Consider the following 18,584-nt stretch of genomic DNA (forward strand, 5'->3'; position numbering starts at 1 on the left):
TCTAAATACTTCTGGTTACTCTTTTGCCACAGTAATTTTATGACTCATAAGAGGAATATTTGTGTGAAAGATTAAAATGCTAATTCTTTAAAAATGATATCCATAAACTACCATATATAGGCAGCATCAGTGAAATAAAAAGAATCCTACAACAACAAAGAGTTTTCCAAAATATTTATTCTTTTAATCAGTAAGATAAGGAGGTGGCAAAACTTCAATTAGGTTAAAGTTGGGGTTTTTTTTCAACTTTTTTTTTTTTTTTTTTAATGTAGACTCCACACTGGGTGTGGCTTGAACTCCTAACCCTGAGATTGTGAGTTGAGCTGAGATCAAGAGTTAGATGCTTCACCAGCTGAGCCACCCAGGTGCCCTTCATTGCATCTTTGAGACCCAGGTTTATTTCCTGATCAACCTGACTCTTTGCATTGTGTATGAATTTTAGTAAATATATTATTGGAACAAAATCGCACGACTGTTCCAGGAAAGAGTAGGGAACTGACTTTTTTAAAAAGTACCTACCCTACTTTATGTCAAGTTCTTGTAAACCTCTCCCATTGAATGGAGTGTTCATCTCCCACTTTGTGGATAAGGAAAGGCAGTTTCAAGCAGAGTAAGGAACTTGCACAAGGTTAGAAGGTTAGTACAGGATCCAGCAGGGTTGACTGTAGGTCCGTCTGCATCTCGAACCCTTTTATGCTTCTCTCTAAACTAGGCTGTCTTTCTAGAGTGTTAATATAGAGCTGAAATCATACTTAATTGCATTTTTATGCGTCAAGGGTGTTTTGTTTTTGTTTTTTTACTAACCAACCGAATTGCACGGTTGCTGTGTTGGTGATGTTTGAGCTAATGGTAGGTCGTTCTATGAGAGTTTAGTGAACACAGATGAGCCTTATTAGTTTTTTGTGTTATGAATGAGTGGTTCTTAATTTGTGGCGGGAGGGGGGACCGGCTGGGGGCGTGTTAAAATCAGACGGTGACCCAGTAGGTCTGGACCTGAGGCTCCACGTTTCTAACACGTTTGCAAGTAGTGTCCATGCTGCCGGTTCATGGGCTGCACAGAACAGAGGCTCTAGAATGGTGAACTTGAGACCACGGAAGTATTATTAAGGTCTACTTTGTTACTTCTGTGTTCATATTATTCCTACTTTCTGTTGGAATAAAAGCTACACAAGTGATAGATAGGAATCCATCAGTTCATATGAGAGCTTATTTAATATAAAAATTCTGTAAAAATGGTACCAACTTTTTTTAATGTTTGCTTATTTATTTAGAGAGAGAGCTCGAGCGTGCATGAGTGGGGTAGGGGCAGAGTGAGGAGGAGGAGGAGGAGGAGGAGGAGGAGGAGGAGGAGGAGGAGGAGGAGGAGGGAGAGAGATTTCCAAGCAGGCTCCACACCGTCAGCACAGAGCCTGATATGGGGCTCAAACCCATGAACTGTGAGATCATGACCTGAGCCGAGATCAAGAGTTGGATGCTTCACCAAGTGAGCCACTCAGGCACCCCAGTGGTACCGACTTTTAAAAAACCTCTGATTTATAAAAGCACAGACTAAAGATCCGAGACATTGTGACTTGATCAAGACCAATCAATTATTCTTTCCACAGGTAGGTTTTTAATCATTTTCGCTCAACAGACTTTGGTTGTGTAGTGTGGCTGTGCTCAGCTGTGGGGATACCAAGACGAAGAAATCAGGGTGTTTGTTTAAGACTCAGGGCCTGATGGGGGAGGCGGGGGTGGGGGGTGGGCGAGTGAGTGGCGCACTGCGTGCAGGTGAGCAGCCTGGCTTTGGGCTTGGTAGTGTCTCTAGTCGTTGGGCACGAGAATCTTCCAGCGGCCTATAGGAGCACATCCGAACTTGAAGGAGAAAAAGAAACGGCTCGTCACCACCCTTGTGTTTCCTTTTGTGAAACAGATTTTAATCGGTATATTTATAGTCTTTTTAGCTTCTAGGCCTGTACCCAAAAATGATAGTTTTGACCGCGTGACCTAGGGCTGTGTGCTTTAAGTCCACTGTTGCTGTAGATACAGAAGGGAAATCCTATTTCTTTTACCAAAACTTGATTTTATAAGCTGTTTTCCTCAACCAATACATTTATAAATACTTGTCCCACATTTAGATTATTGAAGGCACACAAAAAGTTAGTGACAATAATACTTAATGATTGTACGTGACGGTTTTTTTGAGTGTGTCCACCTAAGAATCTTTCTCGTGTGGACAAGATTTTATCAGGGATTGTCTAGGGTTTAGAAGACCAGGTATAGGGATTTCAGACGCGTATGTCTATGGAAGACTCCTTTGGATACAGAACTGCTGAAGAGTCAGGGGTGAATATATTTCAGTTCCCACATATTCTGAAAACCTCAAGTCTGCAGAGCAGAGTGTTGCACACTAGGCCTAGTGCTAGTTTCTAATAAATGTTGCCATGTTTTTTCTCATCCACCTTGCAGAATTGAGCACACTTGCTTATAGAAGCAAAACAAAACTCTTTTTCTGTGTTCTGGGGCAGAATGATGTATCTTCCCATGCCACTGACTGGCCTCTAGTTAAACTCAGGGTAAGAGAGTAAATACAAGACAGTGTGCAGTATAAACCTCCAAGAAATCTAAACGAGTGCAGTTTCTTTTTTTTTTTTAAGTTTGTTTATTTGAGAGAGACAGAGACTGTGCAAGTGGCAGAGGGACAGAGAGAGAGGGGGACAGAGACTCCCGAATAGGCTCCGCGCTGCGCCACCACACGGGTGAAGGCCAGCTGGGAGGCTGCGGCTGAAATACCACCCCGTCCCGGAGATGTGAAAGTCTGCGTGCCAGTTTGGTTTCAGGGGCAAGTGCAGCTCGTGGTACTTTAAAGTAGAATCCAGGGGCGCCCGGGTGGCTCAGTCGGTCCAGCGTCCGACTTCGGCTCAGGTCACGATCTCACGGTTTGTGAGTTCGAGTCCCGGATCGGGCTCTGTGCAGACAGCCCGGAGCCTGCAGCCTGCTTCGGATCCTGTGTCTCCCTCCCTCTATGCCCCTCCCCCACTTGTGCGCTGTCTCCCTTTATCTCTCTCTCTCTCAAAAATAAACATTAAAAAAAAATTTTTTTTTTTAAGTAGAAGCCACTCCGAATATGGGAACACGTTTTGTAAAGTGTGTCGTGTCCACTTGGTGGAGAAGAGAGAGAGGCTGGCGCCTCGGGTGAAGCGCGAAAGGTGTGGGAGCCATCGTGCACGTGGCACTGGCGCCTGCAGAAGAAAGCGTGTGACCGGTGCTGGCGGGCACGCATCCTGGGCGGCCTGTCTGTGCCATCGTGTCCTCATCTGTAAGTGGGGGAAATGATAGTTCCTGTACCGCGGGGCTGGTAAAGGAGTCAACACGCACTTGCACAGAGCGTCGAATGCCCCCACGTAAAGTAAGGGTTGGTGAGCTGTCCTCAGTGCCAGCTTAGGACCAGAGTCCGGAACTCACAGAGGTCAGCGGCAGATTCCTTGTAGAGGCCACGGCGTCTTTTACAGCGGCTCCTCCTACGTTCGGAGGAAATGACTTCTTGAGAATTCTGTACTCTGAACCACTCATCAGGGTGTGCTTAGTGAACTTTCTGGGTCGTGGGTGTCGGCTCTACCCCGAACCGTGGGGCCAGTAGGACAGGCTGCTCTTCAGCGTGAGGGGTGGCTTATCCAGACTTTCTTGTTTGATAAGACGTTGCAAATGGCGGTCATTACTAATGCAAAAGTGGGTGTTGAGTCACCATCCGTGCTAGGACCTGGAGTGTTTTATTCCTAAAATATCGCGGGAAGTTATATTGCTGTAGCAGATAAGTGACCGTTCAACCAGTAGTAAATCCTACCTAAAAATCTATTTTCCCCAAGGATAAGTAACTCTGATTTATGAATTACTTTAACAGTAGCCTAACAGTCTTCTTCCTCTTGCTTATCCCAGTTTGGATTTCTCACCTTTAGGGCGCCCGGCTGGCTCAGTCGCGACTCTTGATTCTTGGGGTCGTGAGTTGGGTGTAGAGCTTACTTAAAAAAAATTCTCACCCTCCTTACATCTTATTAAAATGCTGACATCTTTCTGCCTTCTTGATTAGTGCTTTATTTTTTTTTTATTTCCCCTTCTTCCCCAAAAGACTTCGGTGCGGTGGTCAGGTGTGATAGGTTGGAAAGCTCCCATATCTTCCCTGTGTCTGAGGGCCTGTCTTCACACGTGAACATGACTTAGCATGAAAATGTTTATTGTCCACTCAGACTCGTTTCGAGGTTCTCCCTGAGCTTGGAGAATTGGTATCACCCTGGAGCACTGGTAATTTGTGTTAGGTATTATGCGTGCAGCCCTCTCCTGGTTGGAACGATGAAAGCTGTTTGGTCAAGTCTTGACCGTCAAAACCATGCCCCACGTACCTCCGCCCTCCACCCAGTCCCACTGACTGGGATGCTCCTCCCCGGCTCATGACAGACTTCAGCTCGCACCCTGTTGGACTCTCTGCTTCCTCCGAGCAGCCCATGTTGGCCCATGTGTCTAAAAGACCCTTTCCAGGTGTTTTGCATCCATGTTGCTCTATGTCTTTTTGCTCAGTGCACTCATTAGCCAGCACTCTTCTGTCCATATCTGTCTGTCCTCCCGGCTAGAACAGAAGCTCCGTGAGACAGGGATTGGTCTGCTCACAGCTGTACATCTCCAGTCCCAGAAGTGTGTCTGGATGTAGTAGGACGTTGGTAACTATCTCCGTGTCTTGGTTTAAGTCATGCTGGATAATGGAGAGGTTGAACTTACACGGAAAAAACACTGTTTCATGAGCGTAAATCAAGGATTTTAACTGAATTCCATGTTGATTAGTTTCAGACATTTATTCCCCTTTCTGAGTAGAGGGCCCTCGGCCCTCTGCTAGACAATAGAATAGGAAAATGCACTGTGTGCACAGAAACGGACACTGCTGTGTGCAGGCACTTCCCCGTCTGGCCTGGACAGAAACGCACAGCCAGTTAGAGCCAGATGACGAGTGAGGGCTCTTCATTTCCACCGGGACAGAAAAGCTTTCTCAGCCAGACATGGTGTCGGGCCAAGTCGCCGGTGAGAATCCGGGGATCTCATCTACTCGTCTCACCTCCAGGGTCCCCGCTCTTCAGTTCCACGTAGTTCTCACAGGCAGAAGACCTGTGAGCTGCTTCTCCTTAACAGTTGCTGGAGCCATTCAGGCTTTTCACGTGTTTACAGGAGGAGCACCACTCAGGACTTGTTTGGTCCTGGTGGACATAGCCGCTCGCGTCGCCCTCTCCCGGCAAAGGTGGTGCCTTTCCCAGACCTGCAGCGCTTGATGGTTGGGGCTCTGAGCCGCCCACGGTACCTGCTAGTGGACACTTGGGGTGTAGAGGTGCCGCCTGACCAGCCCTCAGCGGTTGTAAGTGTCCCCAGGCCGGCACCGTCAGTGCCCTATGGGCGAACCTTCTGAACCTGGACTCCTAAGGGTGGGGCTTTCCTGGTGGTTTTGAGCACAGATTTAAGATCATTTGATTTAAATAAAATAAAATTTGGCTACTTACATTTGCTTCATTTCGTGTGCTCCATATTGAAGAAATTTATAACACGTTAAATCAGAATATAAATTGAACTCCAAGATCATTCTAAATTTATTTTGATCAATTCCTGTGGTTTTCTCTTAAGAATGTAGTTTTGTGGGAAACCCAGATTTCCCCTTGGACTCAGTAGTTTACTGTGTCTTAAGGTTAGCCCAAACACATGTTTGAGTCAAACTTTGAGGAGCCTGTGTAACCAGTGACTCAGTCTGTCGCTCTTGCTTTCTGTGCTTTTCATGGTTATTCTTTTTTTTTTTTTTTTTTTAACGTTTATTTATTTTCGAGACATAGCATGAATGGGGGGAGGGTCAGAGAGAGAGGGAGACACAGAATCAGAAGCAGGCTCCAGGTTCTGAGCTGTCAGCACAGCACAGAGCCCGACGCGGGGCTCGAACTCACGGACCGCAAGATCACGACCCGAGCCGAAGTCGGACGCTCATCCGACTGAGCCACCCAGGCGCCCCTTTCATGGTTATTCAACAGTTAGCTTATTAGTTTAGCAGAATGACTTAGAATCCTGCATTAAGGATCAAGTCACTGGATTTCTTCTAAGGACTACTTAACTAAAAATCTCTGTGTGTGCATGTGTGTGTGTAGCCCAGATCTGACTATATGTCTGTATATATTTGAAGGGCAGAGGGAGAAAAAAAGAGAATCCCAAGCAGGCTCCATGCTCAGCATGGAGACCAACGTGGGACCCGATCCCACAACTCTGGGGTCATGACTTGAGCCAAAACCTGGAGTCGGACGTTCAACTGACGGGGCTACCCAGCACCCCGATATATTGTTTTCTTTCATTCACATTTAAGGTTGAAGATCTGTTTCTTGTCTGTTATCTTTTTCTGCCACTAAGGATTCAGTTGTGGTACAACCCTATTTGAAGGTAATCTTTGCTCATCTGTGCCTTTGCCTTTGATTAGTACCTTTCTCGGTATCTATTTTGAACCATCTCTTTCCATGTAACATATTTACCCAGAATGTTAAATGAAAAATACAGATAAATATATAAAGCGTTCTTTTCTGTTTTGCACATTAGCATGCTTCTAAAATTAGTTCTACAGTAATTTTTAAACATTTTTAATGTTTATTTTTGAGAGACAGAGCGCTTGCATGGGAGGGGGCAGAGAGGGGGACAGAGGATCTGAAGTGGGCTCCGTGCTGTCAGCACCGAGCCTGATGTGGGGCTCGAACTCACAAACTGCGCGATCATGACCTGAGCTGAAGACGGCCATTTAACTGACTGAGCCCAGGCGCCCCCAGTACTTGTATTTCATATGCACCTTCCTCAAGTAGAAATAGGTGTGAGAATCGGCAGCAGTCAGTAGTTTGCGCTGGGATTGCTTCTCCTCTGTACCTTCGTGTCTAAAATGAGGGCCATCAGAGGTTCAGTTTTGATTGTTGATGGTGCATAAGAATGGTATCAGTGAGAAGTTTCCTGAACTTAATTTTTGAAGTTTGCTGTTTTTAGTGAAATACTAAACATTTGTTGATTTACATATAACAAATAATATTTACATGTAATAAATATGGTAAGTACTTAATGATTTAACTTGGATATAAAGCGATAAAGTCACTATTTCCATTTTGCAAATTTAATGTATGGAAATGCATAAGTCTTGGGAAATAGGTTTTATGTCTTTGGGAAGGAGCATATTGTATGGTTTAAAAGCGGAAGCTCTCAAGTCAGAGATCTGAGTTCAGATTTTACCTTGAGCAAGTTTACGGTCGTCCTTGGGTGGATGACATCTCCAAATGTCCCTGTGTTTCATCTGTGTGACCGTGTCCTTACTGGCGCTGCCGTAGCTGCCCCCAGTGGTTGTGCGTTACGCTGACAAAATTGAAAAACGCCTGTGGCCCCTAAACTTGTGAAAAGGGAGAAGTGGATTCTGGTGCAGGCATGCCTCATTTTAACGTGTTGTACTTCATCAGGCTTCTCACACGCTGTGTTTGTTACAGACTGAATGTTTGCGGCCACCCTGCATCAGTCAAGTCTGTCACACGTTTTCCCGGCAGCATTTGCTCACATCATGTCTCTGTCACATTTTGGCAGTCCTCATGATATTTCAGACTTTTTCATTACCATATTTGTTAACGGCGATTGGTAATCCGTGATCTTTGATGTTACTGTTAGAACCGTTTTAGGTGCTGTGAACCATGCACACGTAAGACGGTGAACATAATCAGTAAACCCTGTGTTGTGTCTGCCCCACTGACGGCAGTTCCCCCTCGGCCTTCCTCTTCCCTGAGACACAGCAGTAGGGACATTGGGTCCATTAGTGCCCCTACAGTGGCCTCCCAGTGTGCAAGTGAAAGGAAGAGTCACACGTCTGTCACATTAAGTCAGAAGCTGGAGATGATCGAGCCCCGTGAGGAAGGCACGTGAAAGCTGAGACGGGCCAGTAGCCGGGACTCTTGTGCCAAATAGTCAGCCAAGTTGTGAGTGCAAAGAAGTTTTTGAAGGACCTGAAAAGTGCTTCTCCAGTGAACACACGAACAGGAAAGCCAAGCAGCCTCCACGCTGATCAGACCATTCCCAGTGTTCGTGTGAGCCACAGCCTAATCCAGAGCAAGGCTTTGACTCTCTTCAATTCCGTGAAGGCTGACAGACATGAGGAAGCTTCAGAAGAAAAGTCTGAAGCGAGTGGAGGTTGGTTCATGAGGTTAAAGGAGGGAAGGAGTCATTTCTCCTTTCAAGTAAGTCTTTTATTATTTAAGAAATACATTTCACAAGGCAGTGGTTCTTCTGATTGAATCTGGGCAAAGTAAACCGAAAATCTCTGGCAAGTGTTTTTACCATTCTAGATAGCCTTAAGAACAGTCGTGATTCATAGGAAGAAGTTAGCATCAGCATTAACGTGAGTTTGGAGGACATTGGTTCCAGCCTCAGGGATGACTCGCGGGGCCCAGAACTTCCGGGGAGGAAGTTGCTGCCGACGTGGTGGACACAGCAAGAGGACTTGAATCACAAGTGGAGCCTGGAGACGGACTGACCCGCAGTTTCGGGATCAAACGTACACGGGTGAAGAGTTGGTTCGAACGGACGAGCAAAGGAAGTGGTTTCTTGAGATGGAATCTACTCCTGGTGGAGACGCTGCGAAGACTGTTGGGATGGCAACACAGGATTCAGAATAGGGCACGAACTTAGTTAAAATAGCAGCAGAGGGTTTGAGAGGATGGGCTCCACTTTCAAAAGAACTTCTGCTGTGGGTAAAATGCCGTCCGACAGCCTCCTGTGCTCCAGAGAAATCATTCATGAAAGGAAGAGTCAGTTGATAGAGCCAACTTCATTGTTGAGAATATTTTGAGAACTTGCCGTGGCCATGCTGAGCACCCTGACCAGTCAGCAGCCCTCTGCACTGAGGCAGGACCTCCACAAGCAAAAAGGGCACAACTTGCTGAAAGCTCAGCTGACGGTTACCATTTTTTAGCTATAAGTATTTTTTAATTAAGGTATGCACATTGTTACTTTTATTAGAGATAACGCTATTTCTCACTACCGTAAACGTAACTTTACATGCACCAAGAAACCAAAAAATTCATTTGGCTCACTTTATTGTAGTGGTCTCAATGGAGCCCACGACGTCTCTGAAATATATATGAAGCATTAAAAAGAAAAAGATGTATGTGCTGTGTCAAGAAGAGATGCCAATAATATATTTAGTGAGTAAAGCCAGTATGGGACAGGTAGAGTATGACATGTGTGGGTATACATGTGTTACCAAAACACATGCATGAGGGAGAAATGCAGAACATATCACAAAACTGAAAACTGAAGTTGTTTAGTTTTCTCCCTGGTGAGTTGGACACAAAAAACTTAGGCTTTTTCTTTCCTTTTTTTTTTTTTTTTTTTAATTTACTTATTTTTGAGAGAGTGAGCAGGGCAGGGGCAGAGAGAGAGGGGGCAGAGAATCCCAAGCAGGGTCCATGCTGTCCGTGTGAAGCCTGACGCCCAACACCGGGCTCAAACTCACAATCGTGAGATCAAGACCTGGGCCAAAATCCAGAGTCGGACGCTTGACCGACCGACTGAGCCACCCAGGCGTTCCTTAGTCTTTTTCCATTCTGCCTTTCTGTAGTCGTTAACATTAAAAAAAGAGTTGTAAAAATAGATACACTTAGGAAGAAAACGTTTGCTTTAAGGAGCACAAAGTACTGAATTTAATAACATCATTTTTGTTTATAAACCTATTAATTGAAGTGTATGTACTACATGATTTTAAGCGTATTTACAGAAGGTTCGGAATGTTCAAAGGGAGGCCCTCCATTCTTCCTCAGGTATTTACTGTGCAGGGTCTGCCGGCCTGTGCCCTAAAGGCTGGGTGAGCAGGTCACTGGCAGGACAGACAGGTCATTGCAGCTCTGTCCCGTACATGGGCACGCAGCCTCGAAGAGAAAACTAATGTGTGTGGTCAGGGAAGGCTGATGGGAGGGGTGACATCTGAAGGAGGAAAGCCTGGCGGCTGTTCGATAGAAGACCCTGGAAATAGGGGGCGTGGTGAGAAGTTGGGCTCTGAAGGAGGCTCCCCAGTGGTGAAGAAGGAAGAGCTGCTGCCTCTGGGAGGCTGAGTTCTTAGCGATACCCTGGTGCAGACGAGGCGGAGACAGTGCAGTGGCGCCTGCCTGCCGGGTGGAGGGGACAGGGGAGGCAGGTGTGTGTCCAGGATGGTGCTCTTGGTGGAGAGCCATAACCGGTAGAAAAGGCAGAGGTGCCTGCACGGGGGCAGGCTCGGGGACGGTGGCAGGGCCCGTTGAGGGAGGTGTCCGGAACCACCCCGCGACTGCTGCTGACTTGTTCCTCTCTCGGCTGCTCAGGAACTTGGAATGTCAAAAGCGATTTGCCACCGGGCCCTCTTCCCAAGAAAAGGTGGAGCCCAGCCATCGGGGTTCATTTGTGGAGGTTCTGCCTTCCCAGTAGTGGCGTCGAGCCCACCCGACAGTGACTGCCGCTGAGAAAAGCGGTTGGGTCTGTCGTGTTCACCGAGGTTACTTCCCACTCGCCTGCTGGTAGACACCGGCCCTGCCAGCAAGCTGCAGCCCTGGACGTGGCTGGCACTGGGTGCCCCAAGCCGGCGGGCGGGGCGGGGGGGCCGTTTAGGAGTGCGTGCGACCCCATCAGTGCCCGGTGTCAGACACGAAGCCGACTGGCCTGTGGCCGTGGGCGGTGGGGGAGGGGGGGGAATGCGCAGAGCCCCCTCAGGGTCACTCCTAGGGCTGGCTGGCACCTGCCAGGGCTGGTACGTGGAGGAAAAGAGGACTCAGGCCGTGCGGGGTGGAGTGAGCTGTGCGATGTGGTAGCACACGGAGCCCTGTCGTGGTTCGGTGTTGCCGCTGGAGTGGGGTCCGCGCCGCTGCTGTGGGGGTTCGGGGAGCGCACACGCACCATCCACTTGGAATGGCCCTCGGTTTCGCCCATCCGCACCTGTACCTCGTGGAATTCCAGCCAGCGCTCCGACTCCCGTCTCCACCTGACTCACCTCCCCGGATCCTGGGGTAGGCGCGCAGGTGGGCCCAGAGGTACCTGGAACTCACAGGTCTGCCCTGGGTTCCCCTCTTCCTGCTGCAGCCCTCACAGCCCAGCCGTCCTGTAGCTTCCTCCCCCCAGGAAGGTGCAGGAATCTCCCAGCTCCCTTCCCGGGTGCTGCTCCCTCTCTCCATAGCTTTCAGATGGGGGACCCTGCCCGCTTCTTCGCCCACCTCCCGCAGCCACTTCTGGGTTGCTGAAACGGCACCTTTTCCTGACACTTGTGGACTGCAGTGCCCCAAGCCGAAGAGCCTTGTAGTCATTTATTAATTAGTAGTTTGTATAAAGAAGTGGAGACGGGTCAGGAATCGGGATACAGGTTTCCTTTTCTCCTCTGAACGGATGCTCAATTCTGTGACGTTTTGTTTTTAAATATGCACTCCCCCCACTCCCCACCCCTTGTTTTTTTGTTTCTACCAAGTACTAACCAACGGTGATTTTTTTTTTTCTTTCTGTATTTATAGGTCCTCTGCCTGACGGATGGGAACAAGCCATGACTCAGGATGGAGAAATCTACTATATAAACCATAAGAACAAGACCACCTCTTGGCTAGACCCGAGGCTTGACCCTCGTTTTGGTAAAGGTTCAACTCAAAACCTTTTTTAGATATTTTTGATAACTGTGTGTGTGTGTGTGTGTGTGTGTGTGTGAATTTGGGAACATCCCCTGAAATAAAATTGCGTTGCTTTCTAGTATTGAACAGGAGGACTGCCCAGCCAGCTTTTCCAGTCCTGCTTTTATACCTCCTTACATATGTTCACCCTGCACCTGACACATGCAGGTGTGAGTCTGCTCTGCAGCCTGGGCGCCTGGGCTGGGGGTGGGGTGGGACGGCTTGGGGCAGCTTACTAACCAGAGTCCCGCTCCTTTCACCCTTGGAGCGACGCAGTGAATGTGCGTAAAACGGTCTTTCTGACTGCGGTGCTAGTCAGGCTGCCACACTGCTCTAAGGCCTGGGATGCCGGCTTCGGTCCTGACCCGGTGTCTGCTTCTGTGCACCTGCAGCGAGGAGTGGCCTGTGCTGGAGGCTGTCTGGTTTTCTGTCCTCCACTGGGCTGGAGCTGTCACCCTGAGGAGGCGCCGGTGAAGGCATTTTCTCTGTTCTTCTTCCTCTGACTGGCTTTCTTTTTTTAAGGAAGGTTCCTTAGTTTTTTTTTTAATTTTTTTTTTTTTTAATTTTTTTTTTTTTTCAACGTTTATTTATTTTTGGGACAGAGAGAGACAGAGCATGAACGGGGGAGGGGCAGAGAGAGAGGGAGACACAGAATCTGAAACAGGCTCCAGGCTCTGAGCCATCAGCCCAGAGCCTGACGCGGGGCTCGAACTCAGGGACCGCGAGATCGTGACCTGGCTGAAGTCGGACGCTTAACCGACTGCGCCACCCAGGCGCCCCGGTTCCTTAGTTTTTTATTCAGGAAACAAAAAAGCAAAGCCGTATTCCCTTCTAAATCACCCTCTGCACAAAGGAACACTCCGATCCCACATGCACACATTCACATTCTGATAATCATATACAACCTCTTTAGTGCCTTTTTATCCCGTGTTTTTCCGCTGTTCTATTATTTCAGTGGGGTTTCTGAGACACTCTTCCAAAGCCACGGAAAACTGAATCTAAAAAGGAGCAAAGCATTGTGGTTTTGAAGTTTGCATTTTGGACTGGATACAGCTAAATGAAAACAACGTGCAGATCATCGAGTAGGTCAGACTGAGGAGTGTGGGGCTTTTGAAGCTCTGCGGGGTTGACCTAACAACAACTGTGGGGACTCTTACGGGAAGGAGGAATTAACTCTGTGAATGCCTTCAAAACACAATCCTGGGGGGGGAAAGAAACTCTGCCCAGAGCTTCTTGGGTAAAATTACTTCCCTCTCAGAAACATTGTGAACGGTTTGGCTATGTCTGTATGTATACCTCCAGAAACCTCCCAACATCTGGGTTTCCCCCAAGCTGACTGGTCATTGGTGGGCTAGTTGGGACCCCCTGTTCACACGAAGCCAAGGTGGATCAGAGAACAGACTGTCCTTTTGACGGATAGCCGCTTGGCTTCAGTGTTAGACTTTTGAGCTTCAAAGTCTGTTTGGGTGTTAAAAAAGTAATGTGGCATGTTAATAATTTGCAACTTCAGATTTTATTTAATACTTCAGTAAGCCTTGTGGTTGAAATAGGAAACCAAGTAAGGTAGAGAATTTTAATAAATGTTGCCATTTGTATGGACTGGAGCGATAACAGCCATGTTTCCTTAAGTCATATTTAATGAAATGGATTCAGCTTGTCCACATTTTGGAGATATTTTTTTAAGTGGTCTGTGGTTCCCCCCCACCCCCACCCCCCCAACATAAGGTTATGAAAGATGATAATTAACTCTTGGCTAACTCCAGAAATCAGGAATTGGGACAAAGTTGTTGTTGTTGTTTTTGCTTTGTTTTTTTCTGTAAGTGCTTTCAGTTAAAATAGTGAAATAAAGCAACTTGACCGTGACCCTAGGTAGATCCATTAATTATGCACAGAGCTTGGTCTTTTGTTTTGAGTAAGGAAGAGTACTGAAAACAATTCTCCCACCCTGCCTTCAGCACATGCATACGCACATTCAGTTGCATATTCCAAAGAAAAGTTCCATAAAATTCTCTTACTGCCCATAGTTTCCCTGTTTGGGCCCACTGTGTGTGTGTCTTCCAGACAGGCTTGATAGCCTGCCAGAGCTTTTTATTTTGTGGCCTGACTTTTAGTCTGTTCCAGACCTTTTCAATCAGAGCCCCAGTGTAACAGGGGGGCGGGGGCTTCTCCAGGCTGGGGCTCTGGCGGTTAGAGCCAGGCTGTTGAGTGCAGGGGTGCTCATGAAGTCTGAGGTTCGAGACAGGAGTGGGTTTTATCTCTGCCAGAAAAATACAGATTGTCCGCTTTCTGACCCTTTGAGCTGTGCACGTACAAACAGTGGGTCCTTGTTTTCGTGGTTGTGAGGTTGCTTTCCTGTACTCCCCAAATCTGTATTATTTACCTGTGTTTAGCTTGGGTCAAGTTAATCTTCTCTTGTGACCTTGTGGAATAGAAGGATCCACCTCTGTGTAAGCTGTGTGAGCTTGACATCCCTTCCCTTCTTCAGACACCAGCCTCTTACATTTTAGAATCCTGTGTCCGTCCTCCTTCCTGCAGAAAGTTAATAAATTACCCATATGACTTTAGGAAATTAAAGAGTAATTTGTGGATTGCTTTTCTTTCATCCGATTTTCTTGTTTAACGTTTAAAAACTATACCTTTTTGACATTTACGTTATTTTAGAGAATTTACTAGTAATTTGAAACAAATCATGAAGTGACATCACTGACAATAAGGATTCCCTGATACTTATTGGCTTTGAGAAAAGAAGGGGTTTTGTTTGTTTTTAAGGATTCCTGTCAGGAATTTTGAATTAATCCAATTAGGAATTGGTGCCTGAATATTATGTAGGCTGCTACATTACTTCATATAATGACTCTTTCCTGGAGGTTTTAAATATGTAAATGTATTGTAAACATGAAGAGTCTCAAGTTTTAAACATTTCCTTGTTATGTAATAGTCCTATGAATAGTGTCTGGTAAAAGCCCTAATGAAAACACACAAAAATATCATTTCTTTTTAGAATGAAAGATCTCCAAAACACTAATAATCAGGGGACTCATCTTTTGTGTAATGTTACTGTCCTTACTGTTTGTATAAAAGGACATATTAAATAATGTTAGCAATTTGTGTTTCTGGAAATAGGTGCTGATGGTACCACTGGAAAAAAACATGTTTGGTGTAAATGGAATATTGGAACTAGAGATTTGGGCTAAAAAATAGATCTTTTGAGTCTTAAACGATGTAATGAACAATCTGGTGTGGCAAAAACAGAATAGTCTTTAATTCCTAACAGTTCTGTGCATAGAAATTCCGTGCACAGAAATGTCAAAGGTAATTAAAACCCAGATGTTGATTTTGGTTCTTTGTTTCAGTTTCCCAAAACTTGGTGTGCGTGTGTGTGTGTGTGTGTGTGTGTGTGTGAGAGAGAGAGAGAGAGAGAGAGGGAATTTCCTAAAATAAAGATAACTAAAATGAAAAAAGGAAGAATAGATAATTTATTAAGACTCATAGCCAAAGTTAAGCACATATTTCTTTTTTATTTATTTTATTTTATTTTAATGTTTTATTTATTTTTGAGACCGAGAGAGACAGAGCATGAGCAGGGAAGGGGCAGAGAGAGAGGGAGACAGAGAATCTGAAGCAGGCTCCAGGCTCTGAGCTGTCAGCACAGAGCCGGACATGGGGCTCAAACTCACAAGCCACGAGATCATGACCTGAGCCGAAGTCGGACCCTTAACCAACTGAGCCACCGAGGCGCCCCAAGCACATATTTCTTAATCAAGGTTAAATCTTTGCATCAATAATGAGGGGTTTATTAAAAATTTTAACTTTTTAGATATACATTAACCTTTTCAACACCAAATATTCTCGATAGCTGTTGTAATAAGTGAAGTGGTACTTTACTTTTGATGAAAATGTACCTAATGACCAACTGAATACCTAAGTCTGGTCTAGTGGACACAGGAAAATGCACTGAAGGCCGTGGACACTGAACTGTATCTCCGTGAATGGAGTCTTGGGTGGATAGAATGTCAACATCTAACCATTTGAATTTTACTAAAACAAGTGTCTGGATAATCATGCGTAAAAGTATTTTTTTTCCTTACACTCTTTTAAATCTTTCCTGGTGATCCCAAATTGTACCTACTGGGTTGTAGACTGCATTATTCACTCCTTAGGAGAGAGGGAAAAAGATAATTCATTGTATTTTAGGTAAGAAGAACTGTTGCTAATGAAAAAAGTTTAATGGATAAACCTCCCAAAATTTGGCCCTGGAAAGAAATTTATAATGCCTCTAACCCGCATTTGTCAAGATGTAGCTGGGCGGTGAAAAGTGGTATTCTGGGGCTGGGGGCGCTCAGCATCCCTGGCCCTCACTCACCAGTGCCACTCAGTCGCTGTTGACTCCCCACACCAACACATACGTGCTTTAAAAAAAAATAATGGGGGAAGACATACGAAGAATTGCTCAAAATAGGTGTTCCTCTGAGACGTAGGGAAACTGTGACCTGTCAAGGTTTTATAGTTCTGTGACAGAACTGGAATCTGAACTTGATCTTTTCAGACCTAGAAGTGTTTTGAAATTTAGATTCCATGCAGTTACTGTTTTAGGAACACCCCTAATTCATCAACACTGATACGTGGACATTTCAGAGGGAAGAAGGTGACAATGGTTAATGCATTTCTATTGTGACTCACCTTGAGGAAATTACTCGGAGGTTTCCAGTTACAGAAGAGATGGCCCGATGGCAGCGGAGTGTGAAGCCGTCCGGATGGATTATCATGCCACCTCTATCATGTCCTTAAGAGCCTGTCTTCCAGCCTCAGGTTTGACCTTTCCCTAGAGTAGGAGCTTAGCAGTTGGTTCTATTTAAGGAAAGTTCTAATGACCAGAAAGTATGTGTCCCTTTATTACCTAGAAATTTACTTCCCATCAGATTTGTGAATACAGTTCAATCCCAGAAGCATTCTCTGTCCTACTGTGGCTTGTCCATTTTTTTTTTTTTCGTGCACTAAGAGTTCTGGGATCTCAACCAGGTTGCTCCCCTTCTCTGGACACCGTTTTACTACTGACTCTTTAAATGTAACACGCAAGGTAGTCTTTTTTTATGTGTGTGTTTTCCACTGAGAGAGATAATTAGGGTGTGTCTCAACTTTTGTATGCCTTCCAAACATCCTGTTTTCACATCCACAGAAGGACAGATTGTAGCTAGCCTCCCGCTTACTGTGTAGTGGTTATTCCGTAATGTGCTGAGTTCAGGTGAGCTCTGATGCAGAAGATGTTACCTGCTCAATCGGGAATCGAGATCTGAGCTTTTGTGGTACCACAGAATAACCCAACTCACTCGGAAGAGTACCTGACTTCTCTTGACTTACATGTGATGAGATTATACTGGATGCTTTTTGAGAATTATTTCTGGCGCTTGATTAAAATTTAATAAAGGATGCTAAATTGTGGGTTCTTCAGTGACTGCTTTGGACCCTTGCTTAAGGCTACTCCCCAGCAGCCTTACAGACTCGAGCCCATGAGGTTTCAGAGACACTTTTGGACTTTTTATTGCATCATCTCAGTTTAGCGCTTGGCCCTCCGGTCACAGCTGGGAAGTACTTTTGAAGAGGAGACAGAGAAATCTTTCAGCCCTTAACCTAAAGACGAGCCTGATCCCGTGGTGCGTATGCCCAGGAAACAGACCTGATGGGGGGGGGGGGGGCGTTCTGCGTCGAACAGTTTGGTCCTCACTCAGTCTCTGGATGCAGAGGAGTTTAAAAATGCTTACATTAGCAGGGTTCAGCTTGGCTGCCTTAAAGATGGTGCATCTTTGGTATGCTTTGTTTCTAAAATGGAGAACTCCTGTAAAGCTGCTCTGATAGAAAAGGCAAAAGCCTGATGGAAGCTGATGTGAAGGAATGTCCCAGGCTGTGTACGTAGTGAAGTCTGACTTAAAGCACAGTTCGGGATTGTCAGCAATTATTACCCTTACTTTATGCTTTTTTTTAACTTAAGTCAGCACTTAGTGAAATGAACATCTATTTTTTGAAATGAGTGTTTTAACGCCGAACGTTATAGAATATCAAAATAATTTCAGTACCGGAGGTTTGCTGTTTATTTGTGTACGTGTGGTTTGTCTTATCATGTTTGGTTTTTGCTTTTTAATGTTACATTCAGGAGGATGGTGCCCAAAAACTTGATCCATGATGATAAAAGCAGTCTCACCAACGGTGAGCACACGTGTGTTAGTGAGTTTGCATGTAGTTTGTATTTGATGGTGGTTTACGGATGCAATCACATAGTGAAGAAACATCTTTTTTTTTACGGGAGTTATCCATGTGGAATTTTTTTTTTAATTTTTTTTTTCAACGTTTATTTATTTTTGGGACAGAGAGAGACAGAGCATTGAACGGGGGAGGGGCAGAGAGAGAGGGAGACACAGAATCGGAAACAGGCTCCAGGCTCCGAGCCATCAGCCCAGAGCCTGATGCGGGGCTCGAGCTCACAGCCCGCGAGATCGTGACCTGGTTGAAGTCGGACGCTTAACCGACTGCGCCACCCAGGCGCCCCTCCATGTGGAATTTTTAAAACTTAAAATCTTTATTAAAAAAAAATGTTTTCCTTTTAATGTTTACTCATTTTTTGAGAGCTAGAGAGAGAGCTTCAGCGGGGGAGGGGCAGAGAGTGAGAGGGGCAGATGCAGAATCTGAAGCAGGCTCCAGGCTTCGAGCTGTCGGCACAGAGCCCAGTGCAGGGCTCAACTCACGAACCGTGAGATCACGACGCAAGCTGAAGTCAAACGTTTAACCGACTGAGCCACCCAGGAGCCCCTTTCATGCCAGTCTCTTGATAGATGTTTGAAAGAAGTTGAATGGACCTAAATAATGGTTTGTTGTCAGTATTTTTTTTAAACAGTTTAGAGATTTAAA

At 45.8% G+C, this 18,584-nt stretch overlaps 1 protein-coding gene across 8 annotated transcripts in view; it reads left to right on the forward strand.

Annotated features, from left to right (window-relative positions):
- Positions 1–18,584, forward strand: part of YAP1 (Yes1 associated transcriptional regulator) — a 109,559-nt gene that overhangs the window by 64,424 nt on the left and 26,551 nt on the right. For 4 of the 8 annotated variants that reach the window (XM_047071873.1, XM_047071875.1, XM_047071874.1 and 1 more), the window contains exon 4: positions 11,535–11,648. The exons of the other annotated variants lie outside the window; for them this stretch is intronic. In XM_047071873.1, coding sequence (XP_046927829.1) covers positions 11,535–11,648 — 114 coding nt within the window. The remainder of the gene's footprint in view (positions 1–11,534; positions 11,649–18,584) is intronic. 8 annotated transcript variants of the gene reach the window in all.

The sequence above is a fragment of the Lynx rufus genome, unplaced genomic scaffold, assembly GCF_022079265.1.
Source record: "Lynx rufus isolate CCGP_SWC_20201006 ecotype Redwood Valley unplaced genomic scaffold, mLynRuf1.p SCAF_9, whole genome shotgun sequence".
Lineage (NCBI taxonomy): Eukaryota > Metazoa > Chordata > Mammalia > Carnivora > Felidae > Lynx > Lynx rufus.